A 20,070-nucleotide genomic window follows, 5' to 3' on the forward strand; every position below is an offset into this window, starting at 1 on the left:
GTAACCTTATTCCCTCCAGGCTATTAGTGTTTGTTGTTAGTGGGATGCGTAGTAGATTAAATATTTTTTGCTTTAATTAATTTTGTCTAAACTTGCCTGCACTTGAATCACTAATTTATTTGTGATTATCCCTGCCTGACGTAGCTTGTTTAGTAGTCGAGACGAAATTCAATGCCTAGGATTACTAAAACATTCTGTTAAACTCCTAATATTTGCAAAGTGGCATCATGCACACTGGGACCTTAGTGACTGCTGACTAATGTGTTCGAAAAGAATTGCTGATCTTCCCCACCGTCATTGATATTTAGGTTTGGGAGGTTATGAGATAAAAATGTTGTCTTTCTATTCTAAACAGAACAGCTTCATTGTTTTGCCTCTGAATTCAGAAATAATAAACAAGGCTGTTTTCATGTTGCCATGGAGCTACCAATAACAGGAATATACAGTGAAATTCAGTATGTATTGAATGTTAATTTTACATTACACAACCTGTTTACCTCTTTGTGAAAAATGGAACAAATTGCTGGTCAGTCGCTGACAAACCCACTGGATTGATTAACAGGTCATGCCACGTCAATCAATCTCTTCTGCGCTATACACCTCCCTGCATGGTATTGGTATTGCTTCAGACTTTAGCTTGACGTTGATACTTTTTTCCCTACTTTTCTTCCCATCTCCTCATCCTTCTATCCATGCTGTTCTTCCTCCCCGCCAGCTTCATCCTGTTCGTCTGCAGCTCAGTCTGTGGATCAGAAACAGCAGGGAGAAACAGGATATGTTTCCTCTGGGAGACCTCATGGCAGTGTCACTGTACAGAACCGCTCACCTACTTGTCATAGTCCTTCATCTGCCCCTCTGCTCTCTGGGGCTCCTCATCCTCCCCAGCCACACATATTTGAAACAGTCATAGTCTCCCCAAGTAGACAGGAAGCAGGTAAAAAAAAACAAGTCATGGGTCAGTATGCTTTCACATAGAGACTAAATAGAGACTGGACACTAGTGATGGTTATCGTCAGCATTGAACCAAGTAGTAAAATCTCATCTGTTGCTCTCTTTGTGTTTAGAGTTTAAGAGACAGCTGAGCACCCTGAGTGAGGAGGAGAGCCAGAGTTCAGGCCCTGTAGCAACCAGCCTGAGGACAGACACATCCACAGCACCGGGGCAGAAAACCAATGCACCATCAGCAGTGGAGCTCATCAAAGCTTCAGCAGGGTGCGTATATGTGCACTAAACCATGACTGATAAGTAGCTCCAGCATTTCTGAATATTCTGTATGTTTTCCTTGAGAAACGAACTGCAGCGCTTCGTGCATCTCGCGCTGTGGTGACATGAAAACCAGGTTTTAATCTTGTCTCATAGTTTGAAGGTAACAGTTGTTTGAGGCCAGACCATAGCTGACTCGGAACTGATGAATGCAACAAAATGTTTCACCAACTTCAAACATTATGCTTGTTTGAAACACGAAGCCTCCACTGGGGAAAACATTTAGCTTTTCTTTTTCAACATTTAAAAATTTCTTGCAAAATCAACCAAAATGTATGTAACAATTCCTTGAGCATTTGAAATGAAATTAACTGAAAAAGTTCTTTTCAATATTTAAGAAGAATAATAAAGCAAAACTTAGTCTATTTGAGATTAGATATTATAAATGTATTTATCAATAAAACTAATTTTCCTAAGCTTTGGCACTTCCCTTTTTTCTATTAGATTTTGGTAAACGGTTTTAAGTGTTTGGGGATAAAACAAATATCAGCCATTTTTGATTAGTGTTCTGCCCCAATCAACTGTCTGAAAATCACCGTGACTGCAGATGAACTTGCACTCACCTTCTGTCTTTGTTGACCTTGCTTTACCCTTGTGGCAGCACTGGCATTTGCTGGATGTTGTGAAGCCTCCTTCTCTTCACCTGAATCTCTCACTTTAATGTTTTCAATAACCCAGAAAACTGTTTTATCTGCTGCAATACTCTGAGTAGGAGCTCCCTGTGTGGGAGGGTGCCTTGATATAAAATGATGATGGCTTCACCCATCTGTTTGGAGGAGGTAGCTATTGTTGATCATCTGTCTAAACTGGAATCATGTTAGCTAACCATTCTGTCAGTGCAACAATACACTGAACAGGTTTTTTAAAGAATGTTTTTGTGTAAATAAATGCCTAAAATGTGAGATAAATATAACAGATACTATTAATGTGCTTGCAGAATAATCCAACTGCCTCAGAAGAATATTTTTTCTACATTGGAACAGGCCAATGATGGAGATCTAAGATACTAATGAAATGTTCACATTCAGATGAACAGGTGAAATCCCTCTAGCCATAGGTCTGCATGGGCTTTGATGAAAAGATGCCACCTCAGGAAAAAAATATGATAGACATAAAAATGATAAAAAAATTTTACAATTTTTATTCATACCAAAAATGAATAAAAATCTAATTCATGATAATTACCCAGACCTGGTGAATTTCACACCAGGTGACATTCACCTGGTGTGAAAATTCTAGAAATAACAACCAAGTATTACATTTATTTTGTTAAGTTGTTATGTAGCTTGGAAAGACTGATAGATCATGATCAGAATGTTTATCAAGGAAATCTATCCTTTTACTGAGAATTACCCACATTGTTAAATTCTCAAGTTATGGTAAGAGGACAGCTCTACCGGAGTACATTTTAAAGGGATTCACAATTAGTTGAAAATATTGACCTAAATATGTCGGAATTTTTCTATAAAGTAAATAATTGCTGTTTGTGATATGTAAAAACTTATTGCTTCAATAATTGCATACCTGTGGTTATATTTTTCACCCATGGAGGTCATGGTTGAAAAATGACCTGATAGGTTGATGATGCAGCTCGGTCCGTTCTGTACTGGAATCTACCGAGTAAACACAGGAAGGCTAACATCACCCGAATTGTTGTTTATTGTATTGCGTTTGACTGGTGTAAATTTAGACGATGCCACCCTGCTTCACCATTGGTTGGAAGTTAAAAAAAATAGTGAGAGACGTTTGCATCACTTCCCTCATGATAAAAAGAAGAGCAGAGAGGTGAAAAAGCCGAACACAGCTTCCAAAGGACCAACATTTATGCTCTGAACATTTCTCTCCGTGTGATAATATTTTATTCAAATTTATAGAAACCAAACGGCCTACAGTATTTTTACTATGCTATTTTTACATCTAAAATAAAGATTTCTCAAAGTCTATTGTTGCAACCCTGTAATAACGTGGCACCAAGAAACAAGGATTAGCAAATTCACTTCAGGACAAAAGGTTAGGAAAAGCAGTGTGATTTGGAGTTCTTTGTTATTCCACCAGGTTCGTCTTTGAAATATTTGCTTTTGGACTCTGTTTTCATTTCAGAATGTGGCACTCAAGTCCTTATGTGCCATTGTTGTTGACTGTTAGTGACAGGTGGGTTAACTTGTTTGGCTTGTGATGCATTAGTGTGATGCATTTTGCAATGAAGAATTTCATCCTTAGCTGGCTGGCACATTATTGGCATTCTTTTAGATATCCATAATATTTTATCATATCCAAAATTCCCCTTTATTCTCTTATTGTTCCAGCCCCGTGGCTCAGAGGGACACTGAAAAAGGACAAACTGTTGTAAAAGATACAGACACTACTGAAGTCACCGTGGAAAGACTTGTACATTTGTCCTCAGGGGAACCAAGAGATTTGTGTCCTTTAGAGTCATTGTGTCGTGATTCTGTTGAACAAACATGTACCAGACATGGTGAGCGTGGGTAAGTCTAGATTGACAGAATTGCCTAAATGAAGCATTACATGCTGCATGGCTTTAGTGATTTGCATTCAGCAGAAGTTCCATGACTGATGCATGATGTTGTAGCAAAACTGTTTCATCAGCTGCATAACACAATGCTACTTGGCAAATAACATCTTCAAAAGGTAGCAAGAATATTGGTTTATGAGTTACATAGTAAAACATCCATCCATCCATCCATCCATCCATCCATCCATCCATCCAACATATAAATAACTAAGATAGCCTCCACTCTTTTTCTGGACTTTAGCTCACCACTTTACCAGAGGTCGCTATCACAGATCCACACACTCTCCATCATGTAGTCACCTCAACAGATGCATTAACCTAAAGAGAAGTAAATAATCCTAACAGATTTTGCAGTAGTATGCCAAAGCTTGTTGTAAAGTTTGGAGTAAACAACAGCTAAATTTACAAGCATGCACTAAAAAATGCTGTTTTAGAGAAACAAATTATAATGCATTACATTTAGTTTTTCTTCGCTACAGAATCTTGAAAAAGTATGAAACTAACTTGATGCTTACCATATTTAGTTACAATAAAACTACAAATACTATGGGACATGACTAAATTTGTGATCTTGAATTAAATGAAGATATTGGTGAGACTCAGAGCAGCACATGCATCTAATGCAAGGTATTTACTTTAAATGTCTAGGTAAAAATGTGCCACTATCTTGTCTGTTTCATGAAGTGAGTTTACCAGATTTACCAAGTAGATCTCTTACAGAACAGGTGAGATTGTGTTTTATAGAGTATATTTAGGTCTGGGTACACAGAGGCTACATATTATACATATTATAGATACATATTATAATTTATTGAACATGATGTATTCTGGACTTCATTTGTTTATTGAAACTCTGTAGCACAAGACAGTCCTAATGCATCATAAGTAATTATAAAAAGTATAAAAGTAATTAAAAACTGGGAAAAAAATATGGGTGGGTTAAAAGTAGATAGATAATTATATTTGACTATTCATTGCTATTTTACAGTAACAAGCCTTAATTTAGTGTGTCACTTAACATAGGAAAGAGGAAGAAGAAGCAATGTTGCAGAATGTGCAAAGCTACATTTGCACACTCTGCAAATGTAGCAGCACGAAAACCTCTAGAGGTCACGGACAAAGGTCTGCAGACACACACATAGAAGCACATGGGTTGATCATAAGACGATGATACTGAAGATGTTTCAGTTCTTTTCCTTTGTAGAAAGTAGTTTCCTCACTAGAAGCTTTTTTGCGCCTTTGCTGATTCCTTTGCCATAATTTTAATTACTTCTCTGATAGTGAAAGTGGCTGAGAGTTTTTATTTTTATTTTGAAAATGTCAAACATCTTAAGTTTTGGAATTTTATTTTTATTTTCCGTACAGTACAATTCTTGCCCCTGGAGTTGATGATAGGATATGTATGTTTGGGTTTTTTTCATGAAAATTGCAAGATAAAATGTAGAAATAAAGATCATTAACTGTTTTGTTCAGTCTTGTAAAACCGAGGCACTGCTTTGCAGCAATGCAGTGGTTTCATCCACAAAGAGCTAGGATAGCTTCGCTTTGACAACCATGTGCCAAAACTACAAAAACACAATGATGAGTCTAAGATTCTTGTGGTTGTACTTTCTGATAAATTAGGCTTTCACAAAATATTTTCATCAGAGGGTTTAAGGCTGTTTGAAAATTCATCTTAAACAAGTTGTTTTGGTCAGTTTATACAATCAACCCATTAAAGGAACTTTAGTGTTCAAGTTGAGGAGTAATGCATACTTTTTTAAGAGGTTTTTGGAAAATTGTTTGAAATTAATAGAATTTTTGCTGTTAAGCATAAAATACACTATGTAGTTGGTTGTTATATTGTGATGCATATTTGTAGGACAATTGTGTCCATTTTGTGAATACATTTATAGCTATTTACATTATTTATTAATTTGGTATTGTCCAAAATAAATGTTGACTGAATTCTTATATTCTACTCTCTTTTTAGAGATGAGAACATGGTTTCACAACAACCTCCATGCCCATTTTTTACTGAATCCAGAATACTCCTTTCTCAAACTCAAAGAGCTATTTCAGCACATCAGTCACAAAATGCTCCTGCTTTGGGAACCATGAAGTGGCAAGAGCCTAAAGTGAGAACATGGAAATGTCCCTCAGACAGGGAAAAACTTCCGTATGTAGCTACACAGGAATCTCTAGAAACAGAACTGACAAAAGAATCGGCTGGTCTAGCCCCGTCAGCTAGTTCTTCCATAGTGTTACACGCTGATGACAATGAAAAAGAAACTGCGATGGAAAACCAGTTACCTGTTGAAAATGAACTACAAATTCTTGAAACCCCAAGCAATGAGTATGATCCTCAGTCACAAAGTCATTTGAAACACATGGAGGATGAAAGCTCCTTGTGTCCTAGTGCAGGTTATTTGCCACATTATCCCATGCCGGAATCTTACAGTAAACAATTTATGTTCTTGAATACATGTCCCAGAATGACAAACATACCTGGGATATCAGGCATATCACTAAGTAGTGATGAAAAACACTGGCCACTCGATGAAATTACAATCTGGAGCAAAGGCTTCCACATGAAAGAAAAGGGACTACAACTCACATCAGGAGAGAATAAAAAGCATGAAAAAGAAAGTGTCTTACTGAAACCATGTTGTCCAAAGCAGGCTAGAATTTCAGGTTTCCCATCGGTGTCCCAAAAGAGTGGCAACAGTTATTGTTGTACAAAACCAGCAAAGAAAACTTTTTTAAATGATGATAAGCAGTCAGAATCTCAACAGAAAGTATTTAGAAACAAGAAAATACAAACAAAAGCTCTTACAAGTATAGTGTCACCAAATGAGGACTGTGAAACTGAAGAAAAGATGGCTCCAGAGGTCTTAAAGCATTCTTATACACCAGATATAGACTCAATTGTACAGACTACTGTCACATTCTATCAATCAGACATAACTATTTTAGGTTCTTGTCCAATGAGCTCACCAATTGAAGGCATTCCATCATTAGTTAATCATAATTTCAATGAAAGATGGATTACAGAGTTCAAACTCTTCACAGTTACACATCTTAAAGTTCGAACAGTCACAATTAATGACGTACCCCATAATATAAATAATGCAGAGTCCATAAAGGGAATGACAGCATTAGCCCCAACTTGTCCAAAACAAGCTTGTGCATTTGGACTTCCATCTGCATTTGAACTTACTGGCATTCTTAATGGATCTAGTGCGGTTAACCTTGTTCCATCCTGTCCTTCTGCCTCCAGAATGGTTGGCATTCCATCTGTCCAAAAGCCTGACAGCAAAGATTGGAAAATCAGTAATAAACAGTTGTGGGAGAAATTGTTAAATATTAGGACTCTAATACTGCTACCAAGCAACAAAGCAAAGAAAAAATGGAAAAGAAGTGTTTCTCTTTCACAAAGTTGCCCATGTGAGTCAAAGAGCCCTGGATTTCCTTCTAGAGCAAATCCTAGAGTGAGTGAAATTGAGACAAGAAGTATGGTGAATCTTTCAAGTTCTTGTGCAAAAATCTCCCAGATTGCAGGATTTCCATCTTTTTATAGTCCAATATTGTGGACAGTAAGCAGAGAGACACTGTTTGAACCAAAGGTGAAAGAACGCTTGTTCCTTATTGATCACCATGACAGAGAAAAGAGACAAGCAAAAGAAATGGTTTCCCTCTTGCCTTCTTGTCCCAGGGCTTCAAGAGTTAAAGGTTTCCCTTCGGTTCCCAATCCAAAAATGGAGCATTATGGACCAAATATAGTCAGTCTCATTCCCTTGTGTCCTGTAATTTCTGGCATACAAGGATTCCCATCACTGGAACCACAGAATGAGGAAGGTTGGCCTGCTCACATAGGTTCATTGATGTACAGGACACAAAGGACTGTTCAGTTTTGTTATGATTTATTACCAAATGTTGCAGACAATGCAAAGGACATGTGGCATTTTGCTTCATCCTGCCCAAGAGAATCACTCATTGTTGGTTTTGCATCAAAACCACAACCCAGTGTGACTGATATTGAGACAATAAGTATGGTGGCTATTTCGAGTTCATGTCCAAAGATCTCTCAGATTGCTGGATGTCCATCATTTCATTGTCCAAAATTGTGGACAGTAGGCAGAGAGACACTGTTTGAACCAAAGGTGAAAGAACGCTTGTTCCTTATTGATCACCTTGACAGAGACAAGAGACAAGCAAAAGAAATGGTTTCCCTCTTGCCTTCTTGTCCCAGGGCTTCAAGAGTTAAAGGTTTCCCTTCGGTTCCCAGTCCCAAAATGGAGCATTATAGTCCAAATATAGTTAGTCTCATTCCCTTGTGTCCTGTAATTTCTGGCATACAAGGATTCCCATCACTGGAACCACAGAATGAGGAAGGTTGGCCTGCTCACATAGGTTCATTGATGCACAGGACACAAAAGACTGTTCAGTTTTGTTTTGATTTATTACCGAATATTGCAGACAATGCAAAGGACATGTGGCATTTTGCTTCATCCTGCCCAAGAGAATCACTCATTGTTGGTTTTGCATCAAAACCACAACCCAGTGTGACTGATATTGAGACAATAAATATGGTGGCTATTACAAATTCATGTCCAAAGATCTCCCAGATTCCAGGATGTCCATCAATTCATTGTCCAAAATTGTGGACAGTACACAAAGAGACACTATTTGAACCAAGAGTCAAAGATAAACACTTGTTGAGTATTGAGGCCCATGACAGAGACAAGAGACAAGTGAGAGGAATGGTTTCTCTCTTGCCATCTTGTCCAAGGGTGTCCAGAAATAAAGGTTTTCCATATATTCCTAATCCTAAAGTTGAGTATTATAAACCAAATATAGTCAGTCTCTTTCCCTTGTGTCCTGTGACTTCTTGTATACCAGGATTCCCATCCCTGGAACAGCAGAATGAAGAATGTTGGACATGTGACTTAGGTTCATTGATGTACAGGTCACAAAGGACTGTTCAATTTACTTTTGACTTCTCACCAAGTAACACAAACAAAATGAAGAAGATGTTTTGTTTGGTCCCATCTTGCCCAAAATATTCCCTCATCCCTGGTTTTCCGTCTGTCACCCAATGTAGTGTGTCAAGTCTTAAACCTGAGGAACCCTCCAAGCTCAAACTCAAATCCAGCATGGAACCTAATATAACTAATTTTGTATCCTGTTGCCCTATTACCTCATGTATCAGAGGATTTTCATCCTTGACTCCAGGCCCAAATACAGAATGGCTAAGTGAAGCAAAACTGATACTGTTGAAACCTCAGGTCAAGCATAAAAGTATCTTGATTCCGGTACAGGAGCAGCCAGATTTATACAACAGAAAAGGTATGCTAACTTTAGTGACATCCTGCCCCAAAAAGACCAGAATTTATGGCTTTTCTTCTGCCCAAAAGGTAAATCGGCCACCAGATATGGTCAGTTTATACTCATCTTCTCCATGTGTTTCATGTGTTCCTGGTTTTCCATCTGCAAGAAGGCTTAGTTCTGAATTTACAGAAACACACACCTGGATCCAACAGAATATTGTCCTGTTTGAGAAGAAGCAAAAAGAGAAGGCTTGTCCTGCAACTTTGCCAGCGATATTGCTTCATACACCAGAAATTAAGTCTATGGTCGCACTGGCTTCATCTTGCCCACATGTAGCTCAGATTCCTGGATTTCCCAGCTATTTCCCAGTGAACACAGCTGATTTGAAAGCAAAGGGTATTCAACGTCTTTCTGCTACTGAAGCATATGCTGCAAATGCGTCCCAACATGCGCAGTCAAAGCTCAACGAGAGAAGTGGCATTCCTCTCTCATTTGTTAGCAGTCAAAGCTCTGAACTTTCTTATGGTGAGACATCAATGATATTCAACATTCATATTTCACATACTTGTATTTGGCTTGCTAAATTTTAAATCTATAAACTGGATGCTGTTTTAACAGAAGAAAAGAGGGGTGAAAAGGAAAGTGTAGATCGTTATCTATATTTTGGGTAAGTGGAGGAGCCCAGTGCTCCTGTGTGTTTTGCTGTGAAAGTGACTTAGTGCTTGCTTAGCATAGATTGTGTGGGATAAGACTTCTTTCTGCACAGTGTGTGGTGAAGTTGTGCAGATTGAGCATGATAGTTCAGACTACATTTCATTGCTCAAGTTTATGCCATGAACGTTTTATGGATCACAGTTTTAAAGCTTTTGTATTTGGGTCCTCAGCCAATCGCACGTAGAGAATAAAACAGAAGAAATGCAGACAGGGAATAAATCCTGGGATACATCAGAGGCAGCAGGACTTTTTGGATGGGAGGTTTTGGAGGCAGATGGATCAGTGTCTGAAAAAAAGAGAGAACTCTCCTTATCAAATTCAGAAGAAACTTCTGGATTAGTAAAGGCCCTTGTTGGTGTTTTCCATAAAGGGTAAGTTTAAGATTAGTCTAAATCCATAATTAATAGTGTGTATTTTAGAATTTTTGATTGTTGTTATTCCAGAATTTAAAAATGTGATATTACACCAACTTTCAATCTTTTTCTGCCTTTTCTTGTAGTTTAATGACAGTAAAAAACTGGATCCAATTTAGGATAAAATGTAAATTTCTATTTAACTTTTTTCTGAACATGTATGATGACTTACATGTTCAGTACTCAGTGCCCATTCATCCTTTACAGTTATGAAACAGTAGCATCCATCCTGGGCCCATCTAGCTCTGCCGTAGCAGACGTTGACCCCCCACTCGCTGTTCCTTCTGTGTATCTAGAAGAAAAGATGTTAACTCCTTCTGTTCCTTCTGCTGAGTGTTGGCCACGTTTCACTGACAGCAGGACTCCTCCGCAAAAGACAGATGACAATTCTGAGGACATTCACACTAAACAAGAATATCCAATAAGTGTGGAACCGTACATGTGGAACTTGGTGGATGATCAGTCAGTCTCTTCGCTACCAAGTACTGGCATTGAGGACACCCTTTTTGATTCAAGTATGAATCGATTTCCATTGGCAGAGGAGGACAACAAGGGTGTAAGAGAAAGTAGTGAAGGAACAGATGAACATGAGTTACCTCTGAATCAAGAACATTCAAAGGAAACGTTTCTGACTGATCAGAACTCTGCTCAAACATCAAAGTACATGGAAAGTTTGCTAGCAAGAGATCAGGCTTATGTAGAAGAAGATGGATTAAAAATTATGATGTTCTCTCCTCATTCAGAGAAAGGGTGAGTGATAGTCGATTGTTTTTTGATTGCATGGTGTGTGACTTAAGCTTAGTAATATATTTTATATTGTGATGTGAATAACCATTCCAATCAGAAATTAGTGAGGGTCAAAGATTGTAAAGGGTCATTGCTGCCTTCGTGTCTTGAGTATTACTGTATTCTTTGTACTATTTTTTTTCATCTCTGAAACTAAATTAAATCATAAAAATAATCAATTAATTGTTTAAGAATCTTTTAAGAATACAACTAAACTTTGGTCTCTTTTAACCAAGACGTTTACTACAGAAAGGATGCTTGCAGCCAGTGCATGACACAGCAGCTGATTCTGAAGATTCTGTCTTCTCTTTTCTCTAAGCCCGACACAAACGAGCTCAAAAGAACTGTCTGCAACTTCTCTTCAGCCTACAGACAGTAATGAACAAAGACATGCAGAATTTGATTTACCCTTGGACCGATCAGCGTGTGATCAAGATAATAATCCACTGGTGCCACAGCCTGGCATTGCTGGTCTTCAACAAGACAAAAAGCCAGTGATTCCACCTGAACTGAAAGAAAGTGATCAAGATATATGCATAGCTCCAAGAAGGCCAAACAGAAGGAGGGATCATTTGTTTGATAAGCCTGTTCCAGGAGTTATTCTCTCTGCCTGTGAGAATTCTCTACAGTCAGACACTGTCCAGTCCAACTGCACAAAACCTCACATTATTTCTGATTTGGACAATAAAGCACAATGCAACACAGTTCTTTCACAAAACACACAGGAGAAAGAAACGGTAACAGAACCTTCTCTAATGACTGATTTGTTTCAGAGTCCGCTTCTACAGACAGAAACAGTGCTAGTTTGCTCAAAGGACACTGAACTGGACTGGCCTAACGAAGACAGCACAGCTGGAGTTCAGGCCTCTTCTAACACACTGCTTTCTTTGGAAGCAAAAGAAGTGAAAACCCTTCCCCCTGTTCCAGAGCCAGATGTATTGCATGATGAGCACGCTGCCCCTCTTTCAATCATCAAGAAGATTCATCTTCCAAAGCGAGTTAGAAAAGCTGGCAGATTCAGTACTTACAAAGACATCACTGCAGATGATTCACATCACGTTTACCAGCTGCCATTAGCTGGTAGCACATTTGTTGATATATCTAACACTACAAACCAAAAGGCAGAAGATTCATTTTTTAAAAATCCTGTTCCAAAGCCTCGTGAAAGAAAACACGTCAGTGGCACCAACCCAGACAGGTGTACCGCTGGAGTACATGCATCTCAGGAAGCCCATGGCAGAGTAGCACTGACAGCAGGGAGAGGCAGTCTGTTGAATATTCCTTCCAGACCTGAAGAGTTACCACAAGCTGAAGATTGTTCTGATCCTGTAGCTGAATCTTCTTCACCCTCAGATGGGACTAATCTTGCATTAAGAAGAACCAGAATTGCATTTGAGCAAAGCATTCCAGCAGTGTGTGGTGATACTTCAGAAAAATCACCAGGACCCTCCTGTCTACCAGTACCCAAAGAAAGAAGGAAACACTCCAGTGATGCACTCCTACAGGACTCAAAGACTGCTTCTCATTCAGACAGCGTTGCAGATGCTAAAGCAGTCCCAGAAAATAAGAAATCAACGTCGCCTGTTCCATTCTGTCAAGTTCAGAACGACCTTAGAAACACTGATTTACCACCTGCAAACAATTCCTCTTCCATAGAAATGGAATTATCTCAGACAAACTCAGATCAAACATATGGCCTGAAAACAGAAGGAGGTTCAACATCTCTCAACTTGAAATCTGATGGAGGTTCAGTTACAGTCCAGGGCGAAGAAGCAGTTCTGTTGCAGTTGGAGAGGGATGTGCTAGAAGCAATGGAAGAAGTGTTTACTCAGACACGGTCCACAGAGGACACTGAAGAGGCTCAGGATGAAATCCTGCAAGATTGGACCTTTACAGATGAACCACTTGTTACAAAAACCTTACAGAATGATGAGAAAGTAGATTCAGAGAAGGAGAACATCACAAAGGTCCTGGAACGAGAGATCAATAGGTCTGGGACTGTCACTATTTCTTCCTCTCAGGATGACTGGCTTCATGTAGAGCATAAAAAAGAAAGAAAGCTTGTGGAAATAAACACAAGAAGGGAAGTGAGAGATGAAGAGCTGGACTCTGTGTCTGTAGATCTAGCTGCTGGTTGTTCAAAGAATCCAAGGTAAGATTAATCAATAAGCTTTAAACTATTGCAGGATGCACTCAACTAATATTTGTTTTAAGTTTTCAGTGAGCATAAAATTATTTTTGAAAGGTTCTGATTACCTTTTTAAATGTATGCTTGATTTTTTAGCAGCATTAAAGGTAATAAGTAACAGGTGCATTTGTGTTATGTTGTGGTTTTGTTAGGTCATCAGGGCAGCCTGTACCTGTTCCTCGTGGCAAGAAGCGCTTGAGTGGTTCCTCTCTAAATGGCACCAAGTCACAAGCTGAAGCCCTTCAACAAGCCCGTAAGCCGACAACGCCTCAGAAAAGACCTGCAGAGGGCGCTCCTTCTGTAGAGGTGAGGAAGCCGAATGCTTCTTCTCCATGTTTGGTTTTGGTTCTGGAAGAGCAGAACCAGAACCCAGATACCTGAGTGGTCTGGAAGGTTGATACAATAACAGCAGATCTTTATTGTATTGTGGTGCTGAGCCCTTCAGGGATTTATCAACTAACAGTATTTTAAAGTCTCTTCTCTCAGTGGAAGGACTGTAGAACTGGGACATTAGTGCCTTAATCCTGGAAATGTTCTTCAGGTGATAGAAGGCCGACTTTGGATCTGTCTTTAGGTGATACTGAAAGTTCAGGCCTGATCACTGTTTTTATCTATAATTACTGAAGCTTTGTGCTGGACTCTAGATTGTTCCTCTTTAGGTCCAAAAATAATTACTTTGGTTTGGTTTCTGATTGGCTGTAAAAAGTTATGGCACTTCTCATTGAGTGAACTGAATTTTGGAAAATCTGTGTGGATTTTACTTTTTATTAACAAAATAGTCAGAAAATAATGGAGAAACTGATGTTTAACAATAATTTCAACAAATGATTTCTTAGAAAGATTAAATTATCTGTTAACCAACCAGTACAAACCTACTTCATGAATGTTTTATGCATATTGTCAGATCATGAAAATAGCTAATCAAATTATTCAGATAGCAGTAAAAAATGGTAAATTGGCTGAATTTACATCATCTAGTGACACCAACCTATCAAAACCTTACATTACAGCTACATTCAGCCAATTGCATCACCCGTTCATGCTCTGTTATTTCCTGGTTATTTATCATATTAAAGTACTTAGAGACGATAAAGGTATTTAAAAAAAACAGACTGTGTTTTTTGAGGATCAGAAGTTCCCTGGCAGCTCTGTTCTGCAACCCGCCTCTTTCTGCTGCCCTGAGCAGCTGCCCATACAGCCCAAATCAAAAACTGCCACTGATTATATTTGATAGTTTCAGTTCTGTGCCAGGTTGAATCTCTGTATTGATTTGTGTGTTGTAGAATACCCTCGGTAGTCCCAGCTTAGTGACCTCCAGTCGGTCTCTGCTGGAGTGGTGTCAGGATGTAACTCAGGGTCACAAGGGAGTGAAGATCACCAACTTCAGCACCTCCTGGAGGAATGGCCTGGCCTTCTGTGCTATCCTGCATCACTTCCACTCTGAAAAGATGTAAGAAACACCTGCCATAGAAAATGCTCCTTACTACAAACTGCTAGTCAACATTTCTCTGTTCGTTTGTCTTTTTCTAGAAATTTTGAAATGCTGAACCCATATGACATCAAGACCAACAACAAACAGGTTCAAGACATTTTATTCATTTTCCAAACTGGTCTGACTGGTATTTGGTCAATCATAATAAAAGTTATTATAATAATCCCACCGTCTTCTGTCACACATTTCAGGCTTTTGATGGTTTTGCTGAACTTGGGATTTCCAGACTGATCGAGCCTTCAGACATGGTCATGCTTGCGGTTCCTGACCGCCTTATTGTCATGACCTACCTCAACCAAATACGAACCCACTTCACTGGCCAGGAGCTCAGTGTCCTTCATATAGATAAAAACAGCAGTGAGTCTAGTTATGCAGTATCAGGGAAGCAGGAGGCCCAGGAGGACCCAGAAGCAACTGTTCGCTACTGCGCCCAGAAACTCCAGGAGAAAGGTCTAAGTCTTGAGCTTATTGGGAGTGGAAGCCCTGCAGAAGATGAAACCAAAAGCAGCGATGAGATGGCTGCACCTCCTCGGTCCAAACGGTTGCAGAATGCTGGTGCAGGAGGAGCAGCCAGCTCTCAGTCTCCTGTGGCACCACCAAGATCTCACAATCTACCCAAGTCAGGCTTCTCCCGAGTGAAAGACGCTGATCTGCTCAAGAAGCGCAGATCACAGAAGAAGAGTGGCTCAATTGATGATGGAGATATATTAGTGGTATGATGCTTTTTTGGGTATTTTTATTCATGTTTAACCTCCTTCTTATTTTCTCATGACTAAAATACAAGAATCTTGTTTCTCTTTCTCTAGGCTGCAACAGAGCAAGACAAAAAGAATTCAGAGACTGGTAGATGTTTTTTAGGTCTTTTCTCCTTTTTGCGGTCATCATGTACATTTTAAATAATTGTATTTATTTATTTGTATTTACTTTCTGCAGAAAGAACAGAGTTTGTAGTTGAAGAAGAGAGACCAGAAGGTCAGGTGAGTTGGTTTTATGGAACTGATAAATGACTTTACTAGTGATAACTCCTAAAGGAGACATTTTCTCTTTCTGTTTCTCAATTGTGCATATTTAGAATCATATTAGTATATTTTTGTTGATATATCTAGGACACAAGCCAGTATGTGTTGCATCAGATGGAAGCGCTGGAAGCCGAACAAAAGCACATTGACAACAGAGCAGGCGTGGTGGAGCGGAAACTCAGGCAGTTAATGGAAACAGGTAAAGTATGCCATGATGGTCAATACACGAAGAACCGGATAAATTCTGCTTTAGATTTAACATTTAAAACAATGTTAAATTTAACATTTAGATTTTATGGAACTGACATAAAATCTACATGATTGGACAGAAAGTCCAAACTGATTGGACTGATGTCCAATGAGTGTGCAGTTGTGTTTATATCAGGTTAGATTGAAATTGTTTTAGAACCTGCTTATTCATAAGTGAAAACCCTGGAGATGACAGAGGGTTCACTTACTTTTTACCATGACTGATATAGTAAATTGCAATTAAAAGTAAATAGTTCACTCTTATGAAGGCCCTTAGAATCATATCTTTATCCTGCAGCTAAGTATCTTCTTCTCATTCATCCAGGGAAAAAACACATGAGAACATCACACATATTATCATCCAAGTTCAGTCATGATGATTTTGGGGATGACCTCGAGAAATATCATATTTAACTGCCTTGTCAGCTCCATGGCTACAGACCTGAACAGAGGAGAAAACATTCTCCACTGACTTAATGTTGTCAGTTGACACTATAAATAAGGTTGGAGGACTGTGATGTTGTGCTCTGATGCGTTATTATTACAGACCATAAAACTAATTAACTATTAAACTTAAAATCATACCTAATCTGCTCTCAACATGACTGTTGACCTTTACAGAGGCCAATGTTTCTTCTTTGATAGTTGGTTGTAGCTCAGTTGGGCCAAAGATAAGCTTCAGTTTATAAATGTCCAATAAGTCAGTGGTCCCCAACCTTTTTGGTCACGCGGACCTTCCAGACCGTCTGCGTGGGTTCTCTCCAGGTTCTCCGGCTTCCTCCCACAGTCCAAAAACATGACTGTCAGGTTAATTGGTCTCTCTAAATTCTCCCTAGGTGTGAGTGTGTGCATGGTTGTTTGTCCTGTATGTCTCTGTGTTGCCCTGCGACAGACTGGCGACCTGTCCAGGGTGTATCCCGCCTCTCACCCGGAACGTAGCTGGAGATAGGCACCAGCAACCCTCCGACCCCATTAGGGACAAAGGGTGAACAGAAAATGGATGGATGGATGGACAAATGAAAATGAGCTAACCTGCTAACAAATGACTTCAGGACTATCGCTCTCTACTTACTGAGACAAGCCGCTTTGTTGCCGTTCCAGCTGGGAAAAAATGGCCTCCATGTGAGAGCTTCACTCACCAGAAACATCTTGATGAACTTCAGGACTTTTGGGAAAACATTCTGTGGTCAGATGAGATAAAACTGGGACTTTCTGAAATTTGTCTGAACTGTTACATCTGATATAAAAATAAACAGCATTTCTAAAAAAAAAAAAAAAAAAAGGCATCATACTGACAATGAAACATAGTGGTGGGAGTGTGTTGGTCTGGGGCATTGCTGCTTCAGGAACTGGACATCTTCAGGGAATTGATGGGATCCTAAAGGAGATTCTACTGGATTATTGGATGTGAAAACAAACACAAGTTGAGTACTCAGTCCTTCTGATTACCTCCAGTCTGACGTACAGGTACATTATGATGGACAGTCTGGGATTTACTGTCTTTCCTACGTACGGCACATGAAGAGGCAGAACATCATAATACTTTCAAAGTGTATTATAACAGCAGCTGCTGGTAATGCCTTGTTTCTGCAGGCAGTGACAAGGTAGAGGAGGAGAGGCTGATCCAGGAGTGGTTCACTCTGGTTAATAAGAAGAACGCTTTAATCCGAAGGCAGGACCATGTGCAGCTGCTGTGAGTTCGGCGCCATGATGCTGCATTCCCCTGTCAGAGCAACATGGCCGAGTTCTGTCATGTAAAACATGTTTTGTTATCAACAGGCTGGAGGAACAAGACTTGGCAAGGAGGTTTGAGCTGTTAACCAAAGAGCTGAGAGACATGATGGCAATTGAAGGTGCATCTTTTTATCTAACGCAGAATTCATCACAACTTCATGTCTTTAGGGCTGGGAGTCTTCTGCTCTATTTTCTTTACCAACTACCTGCTTTTATTTTTTAAATAACAGAGTGCCAAAAGACCCAGGCCCACAAACACAGAGAGCAGCTCCTGCTACAGGAGCTGGTGTCCCTGGTCAACCAGAGAGATGAGCTGGTTCACAATATTGATGCTAAAGAAAGAGGGTAAGATAAATCCACCTCGCTGTTCTACCACGGCCTGGTACTCTACAGCTGGAACCAAACACCTTGGAGCTTTTCTCAGGAAGTGATTGTGACAATGTGATTTATTCTAGACAAAGTTTACACTTTCTCAAGAATATACTGAAAACAAACTTATCCCAGCTCCTTTGAAGGCCCGATCTCAGTCCTGTTAACAACATATGGATTCAGCTTCAAAGCCAGCTCTGTTCCAAAACAAACAAAACACCAGTTTAAACAAACCAGAAAGAGGTGATTAGGCCAACATGTGATTCATCCCTGTTCTTGTTTTCAGAGCTGAAGAGGAGGATGAGCGTCTGAACCGTGGCCTTGAGCAGAGAAGAAGCAAGTATGCTAAGGAGCAGAAAGAAAAGTGTGTCATTCAGTGAGAAAAGCAAAAGAGGAAAGTTCAGGACAAAATCAAGAATGAGGAAGTTAAGTCATCCAGATTACTATTTTAGGTCAGAAAACTGATTCAGTCTTGTTAATGCAAGAAAGCACTGAAACTGTGTACTTACTGTGCAGGTTCTGCTGGCACTAAAGTGCAGAACAGCAGTTTCGTTCTGAGGCAAAAACGAGCTACAATATGTTGGATCTCTAGATAAACTGTTTTAAAACACCGTTTATTATTTCTCTTATTGAAGAAAAAAACAGGTGATCTGGAACAACTAACGCTCAATTTTTCAAAGTCATTTCATCTGAAGGGAATTGTGCTATTTTAGATGAAATTTTGGATGAAATTTAGTTGGAATATCAGGAATGTAAGGCTTTGACCAGATCAGCTCATGGACATCAGGGACAGCTGCAGGATCACAGATGTTTAGGTAACACTGCTCACTTATATTTTAAAGCCATTTCTTTTCATTTTTTTCACTGCCGAAGTTACTGAAGTGAAACGTAGCACCAATGTTTGATTTTCTACTATATAGAAATGTAAAAGCCATAAAAATGTCTCCAAAGTCTTGAGCACATTATTTACTTTGGCAAATACAGAATTGCCACTTGTATTGTGTTAAAGTGTGTAAAGCAGCTGCTTGTCTTTGCTCTGAAAAATGTTACTGTTTGTGTTGTAGGTTAAGGAAATGATGAACCATTTCTGAAACCAGACGCTTTTAATACTTTTAGTATTTGCAGTTTTTATGACCTGTAACTAGCTCCAGTTTGTTTAGAGGATTGCCCCTGGAGGTTTGTTTTTAAGAATTTAATGTGAAACTTGCACTATTGGAAATACAAAAGATCTGAATGCATCACGTGTGTATGTGTGTGAGTGTGTGTGTGTAGGGGGGGGGTGGGGGGTGTTAAAGCTGTTCTCGCTGTTCCAACACATTTTAAGTCCAGCTGATTCCAGCTCAGCTCCATCTGAAAAGACTGCTTGTTGTCCGACTTTCAGTATTCATTTCACTGACCCAGAAAGGATTCAGCCAGTGGGTGTGACTGATTCAGCTGTCAGTGCACTTCTTGGACTAACTTGGATTGGATTGGTACGGAGCTAGCATGTCAGGATCCTTCTGCCAGTCTTCTTGCAATCAAACAGCTTTCCTTCCATGTGAGAAACCTTCCTGAAGTTCTGAAATCCTCTGTGGAGGAAGTGATTCTAGGATGAATCAAATAAATAACCATCAAGCCCACAGATACGGATCAGTTCAAGTCTCCAACCTCAACTGTTTCAAAATCAGCAGCTCTCCTCCATAAACACAGCATGACTCGTTTCTGAAAGTTTCTCACACCTCTGCCTAGATGAAAGGTCATGACTTGCCTTTTATTTTAATAAATGTCTGTCAACCATCATTTGTTGCCTCACGTCATGACAGAACACTGAGGGCCAAAATTTGAAAACCTTAGAACACGTTTATTCATCAGTAGGAGGGACTCACCTGACTGCTTTGTTACAAAAAATCAGCTTAACCCTGCTGCCACATACACGTTAATGTTCCTCAACAGGAGGAATGATGGCTTCCAGTGCTGTGAACTGCTGCTGCTGGTGGGGGGGTCCAGTTTCAGCAACATTA

General features: G+C 39.5%; 1 protein-coding gene across 12 annotated transcripts in view; it reads left to right on the forward strand.

Annotated features, from left to right (window-relative positions):
* The window catches only part of ehbp1l1a (EH domain binding protein 1-like 1a), a 32,674-nt gene extending 12,825 nt beyond the window's left edge, over positions 1-19,849 (forward strand). For 3 of the 12 annotated variants that reach the window (XM_032582333.1, XM_032582335.1, XM_032582336.1), the window contains 19 exons: positions 1,065-1,212; positions 3,364-3,414; positions 3,570-3,749; positions 5,769-9,631; positions 9,725-9,773; positions 9,991-10,191; positions 10,441-10,983; positions 11,339-13,171; positions 13,360-13,513; positions 14,491-14,657; positions 14,738-14,786; positions 14,891-15,412; positions 15,506-15,542; positions 15,633-15,676; positions 15,806-15,917; positions 17,561-17,660; positions 17,747-17,820; positions 17,932-18,046; positions 18,357-19,849. In XM_032582333.1, coding sequence (XP_032438224.1) covers positions 1,065-1,212; positions 3,364-3,414; positions 3,570-3,749; positions 5,769-9,631; positions 9,725-9,773; positions 9,991-10,191; positions 10,441-10,983; positions 11,339-13,171; positions 13,360-13,513; positions 14,491-14,657; positions 14,738-14,786; positions 14,891-15,412; positions 15,506-15,542; positions 15,633-15,676; positions 15,806-15,917; positions 17,561-17,660; positions 17,747-17,820; positions 17,932-18,046; positions 18,357-18,450 — 8,336 coding nt within the window. In that variant the 3' untranslated portion in view covers positions 18,451-19,849. Of the gene's footprint in view, positions 1-715; positions 935-1,064; positions 1,213-3,363; positions 3,415-3,569; positions 3,750-5,768; positions 9,632-9,652; positions 9,774-9,813; positions 10,192-10,279; positions 10,984-11,338; positions 13,172-13,359; positions 13,514-14,490; positions 14,658-14,737; positions 14,787-14,890; positions 15,413-15,505; positions 15,543-15,632; positions 15,677-15,805; positions 15,918-17,560; positions 17,661-17,746; positions 17,821-17,931; positions 18,047-18,356 lie in introns of those variants that run through there. The other 9 variants (XM_032582330.1, XM_032582332.1, XM_032582331.1 and 6 more) reach the window with 8 other exon arrangements.
* The last annotated feature ends 221 nt before the right edge of the window (positions 19,850-20,070 follow it).

The sequence above is a fragment of the Xiphophorus hellerii genome, chromosome 14, assembly GCF_003331165.1.
Source record: "Xiphophorus hellerii strain 12219 chromosome 14, Xiphophorus_hellerii-4.1, whole genome shotgun sequence".
In the NCBI taxonomy this organism is placed as follows: Eukaryota; Metazoa; Chordata; class Actinopteri; order Cyprinodontiformes; family Poeciliidae; genus Xiphophorus; species Xiphophorus hellerii.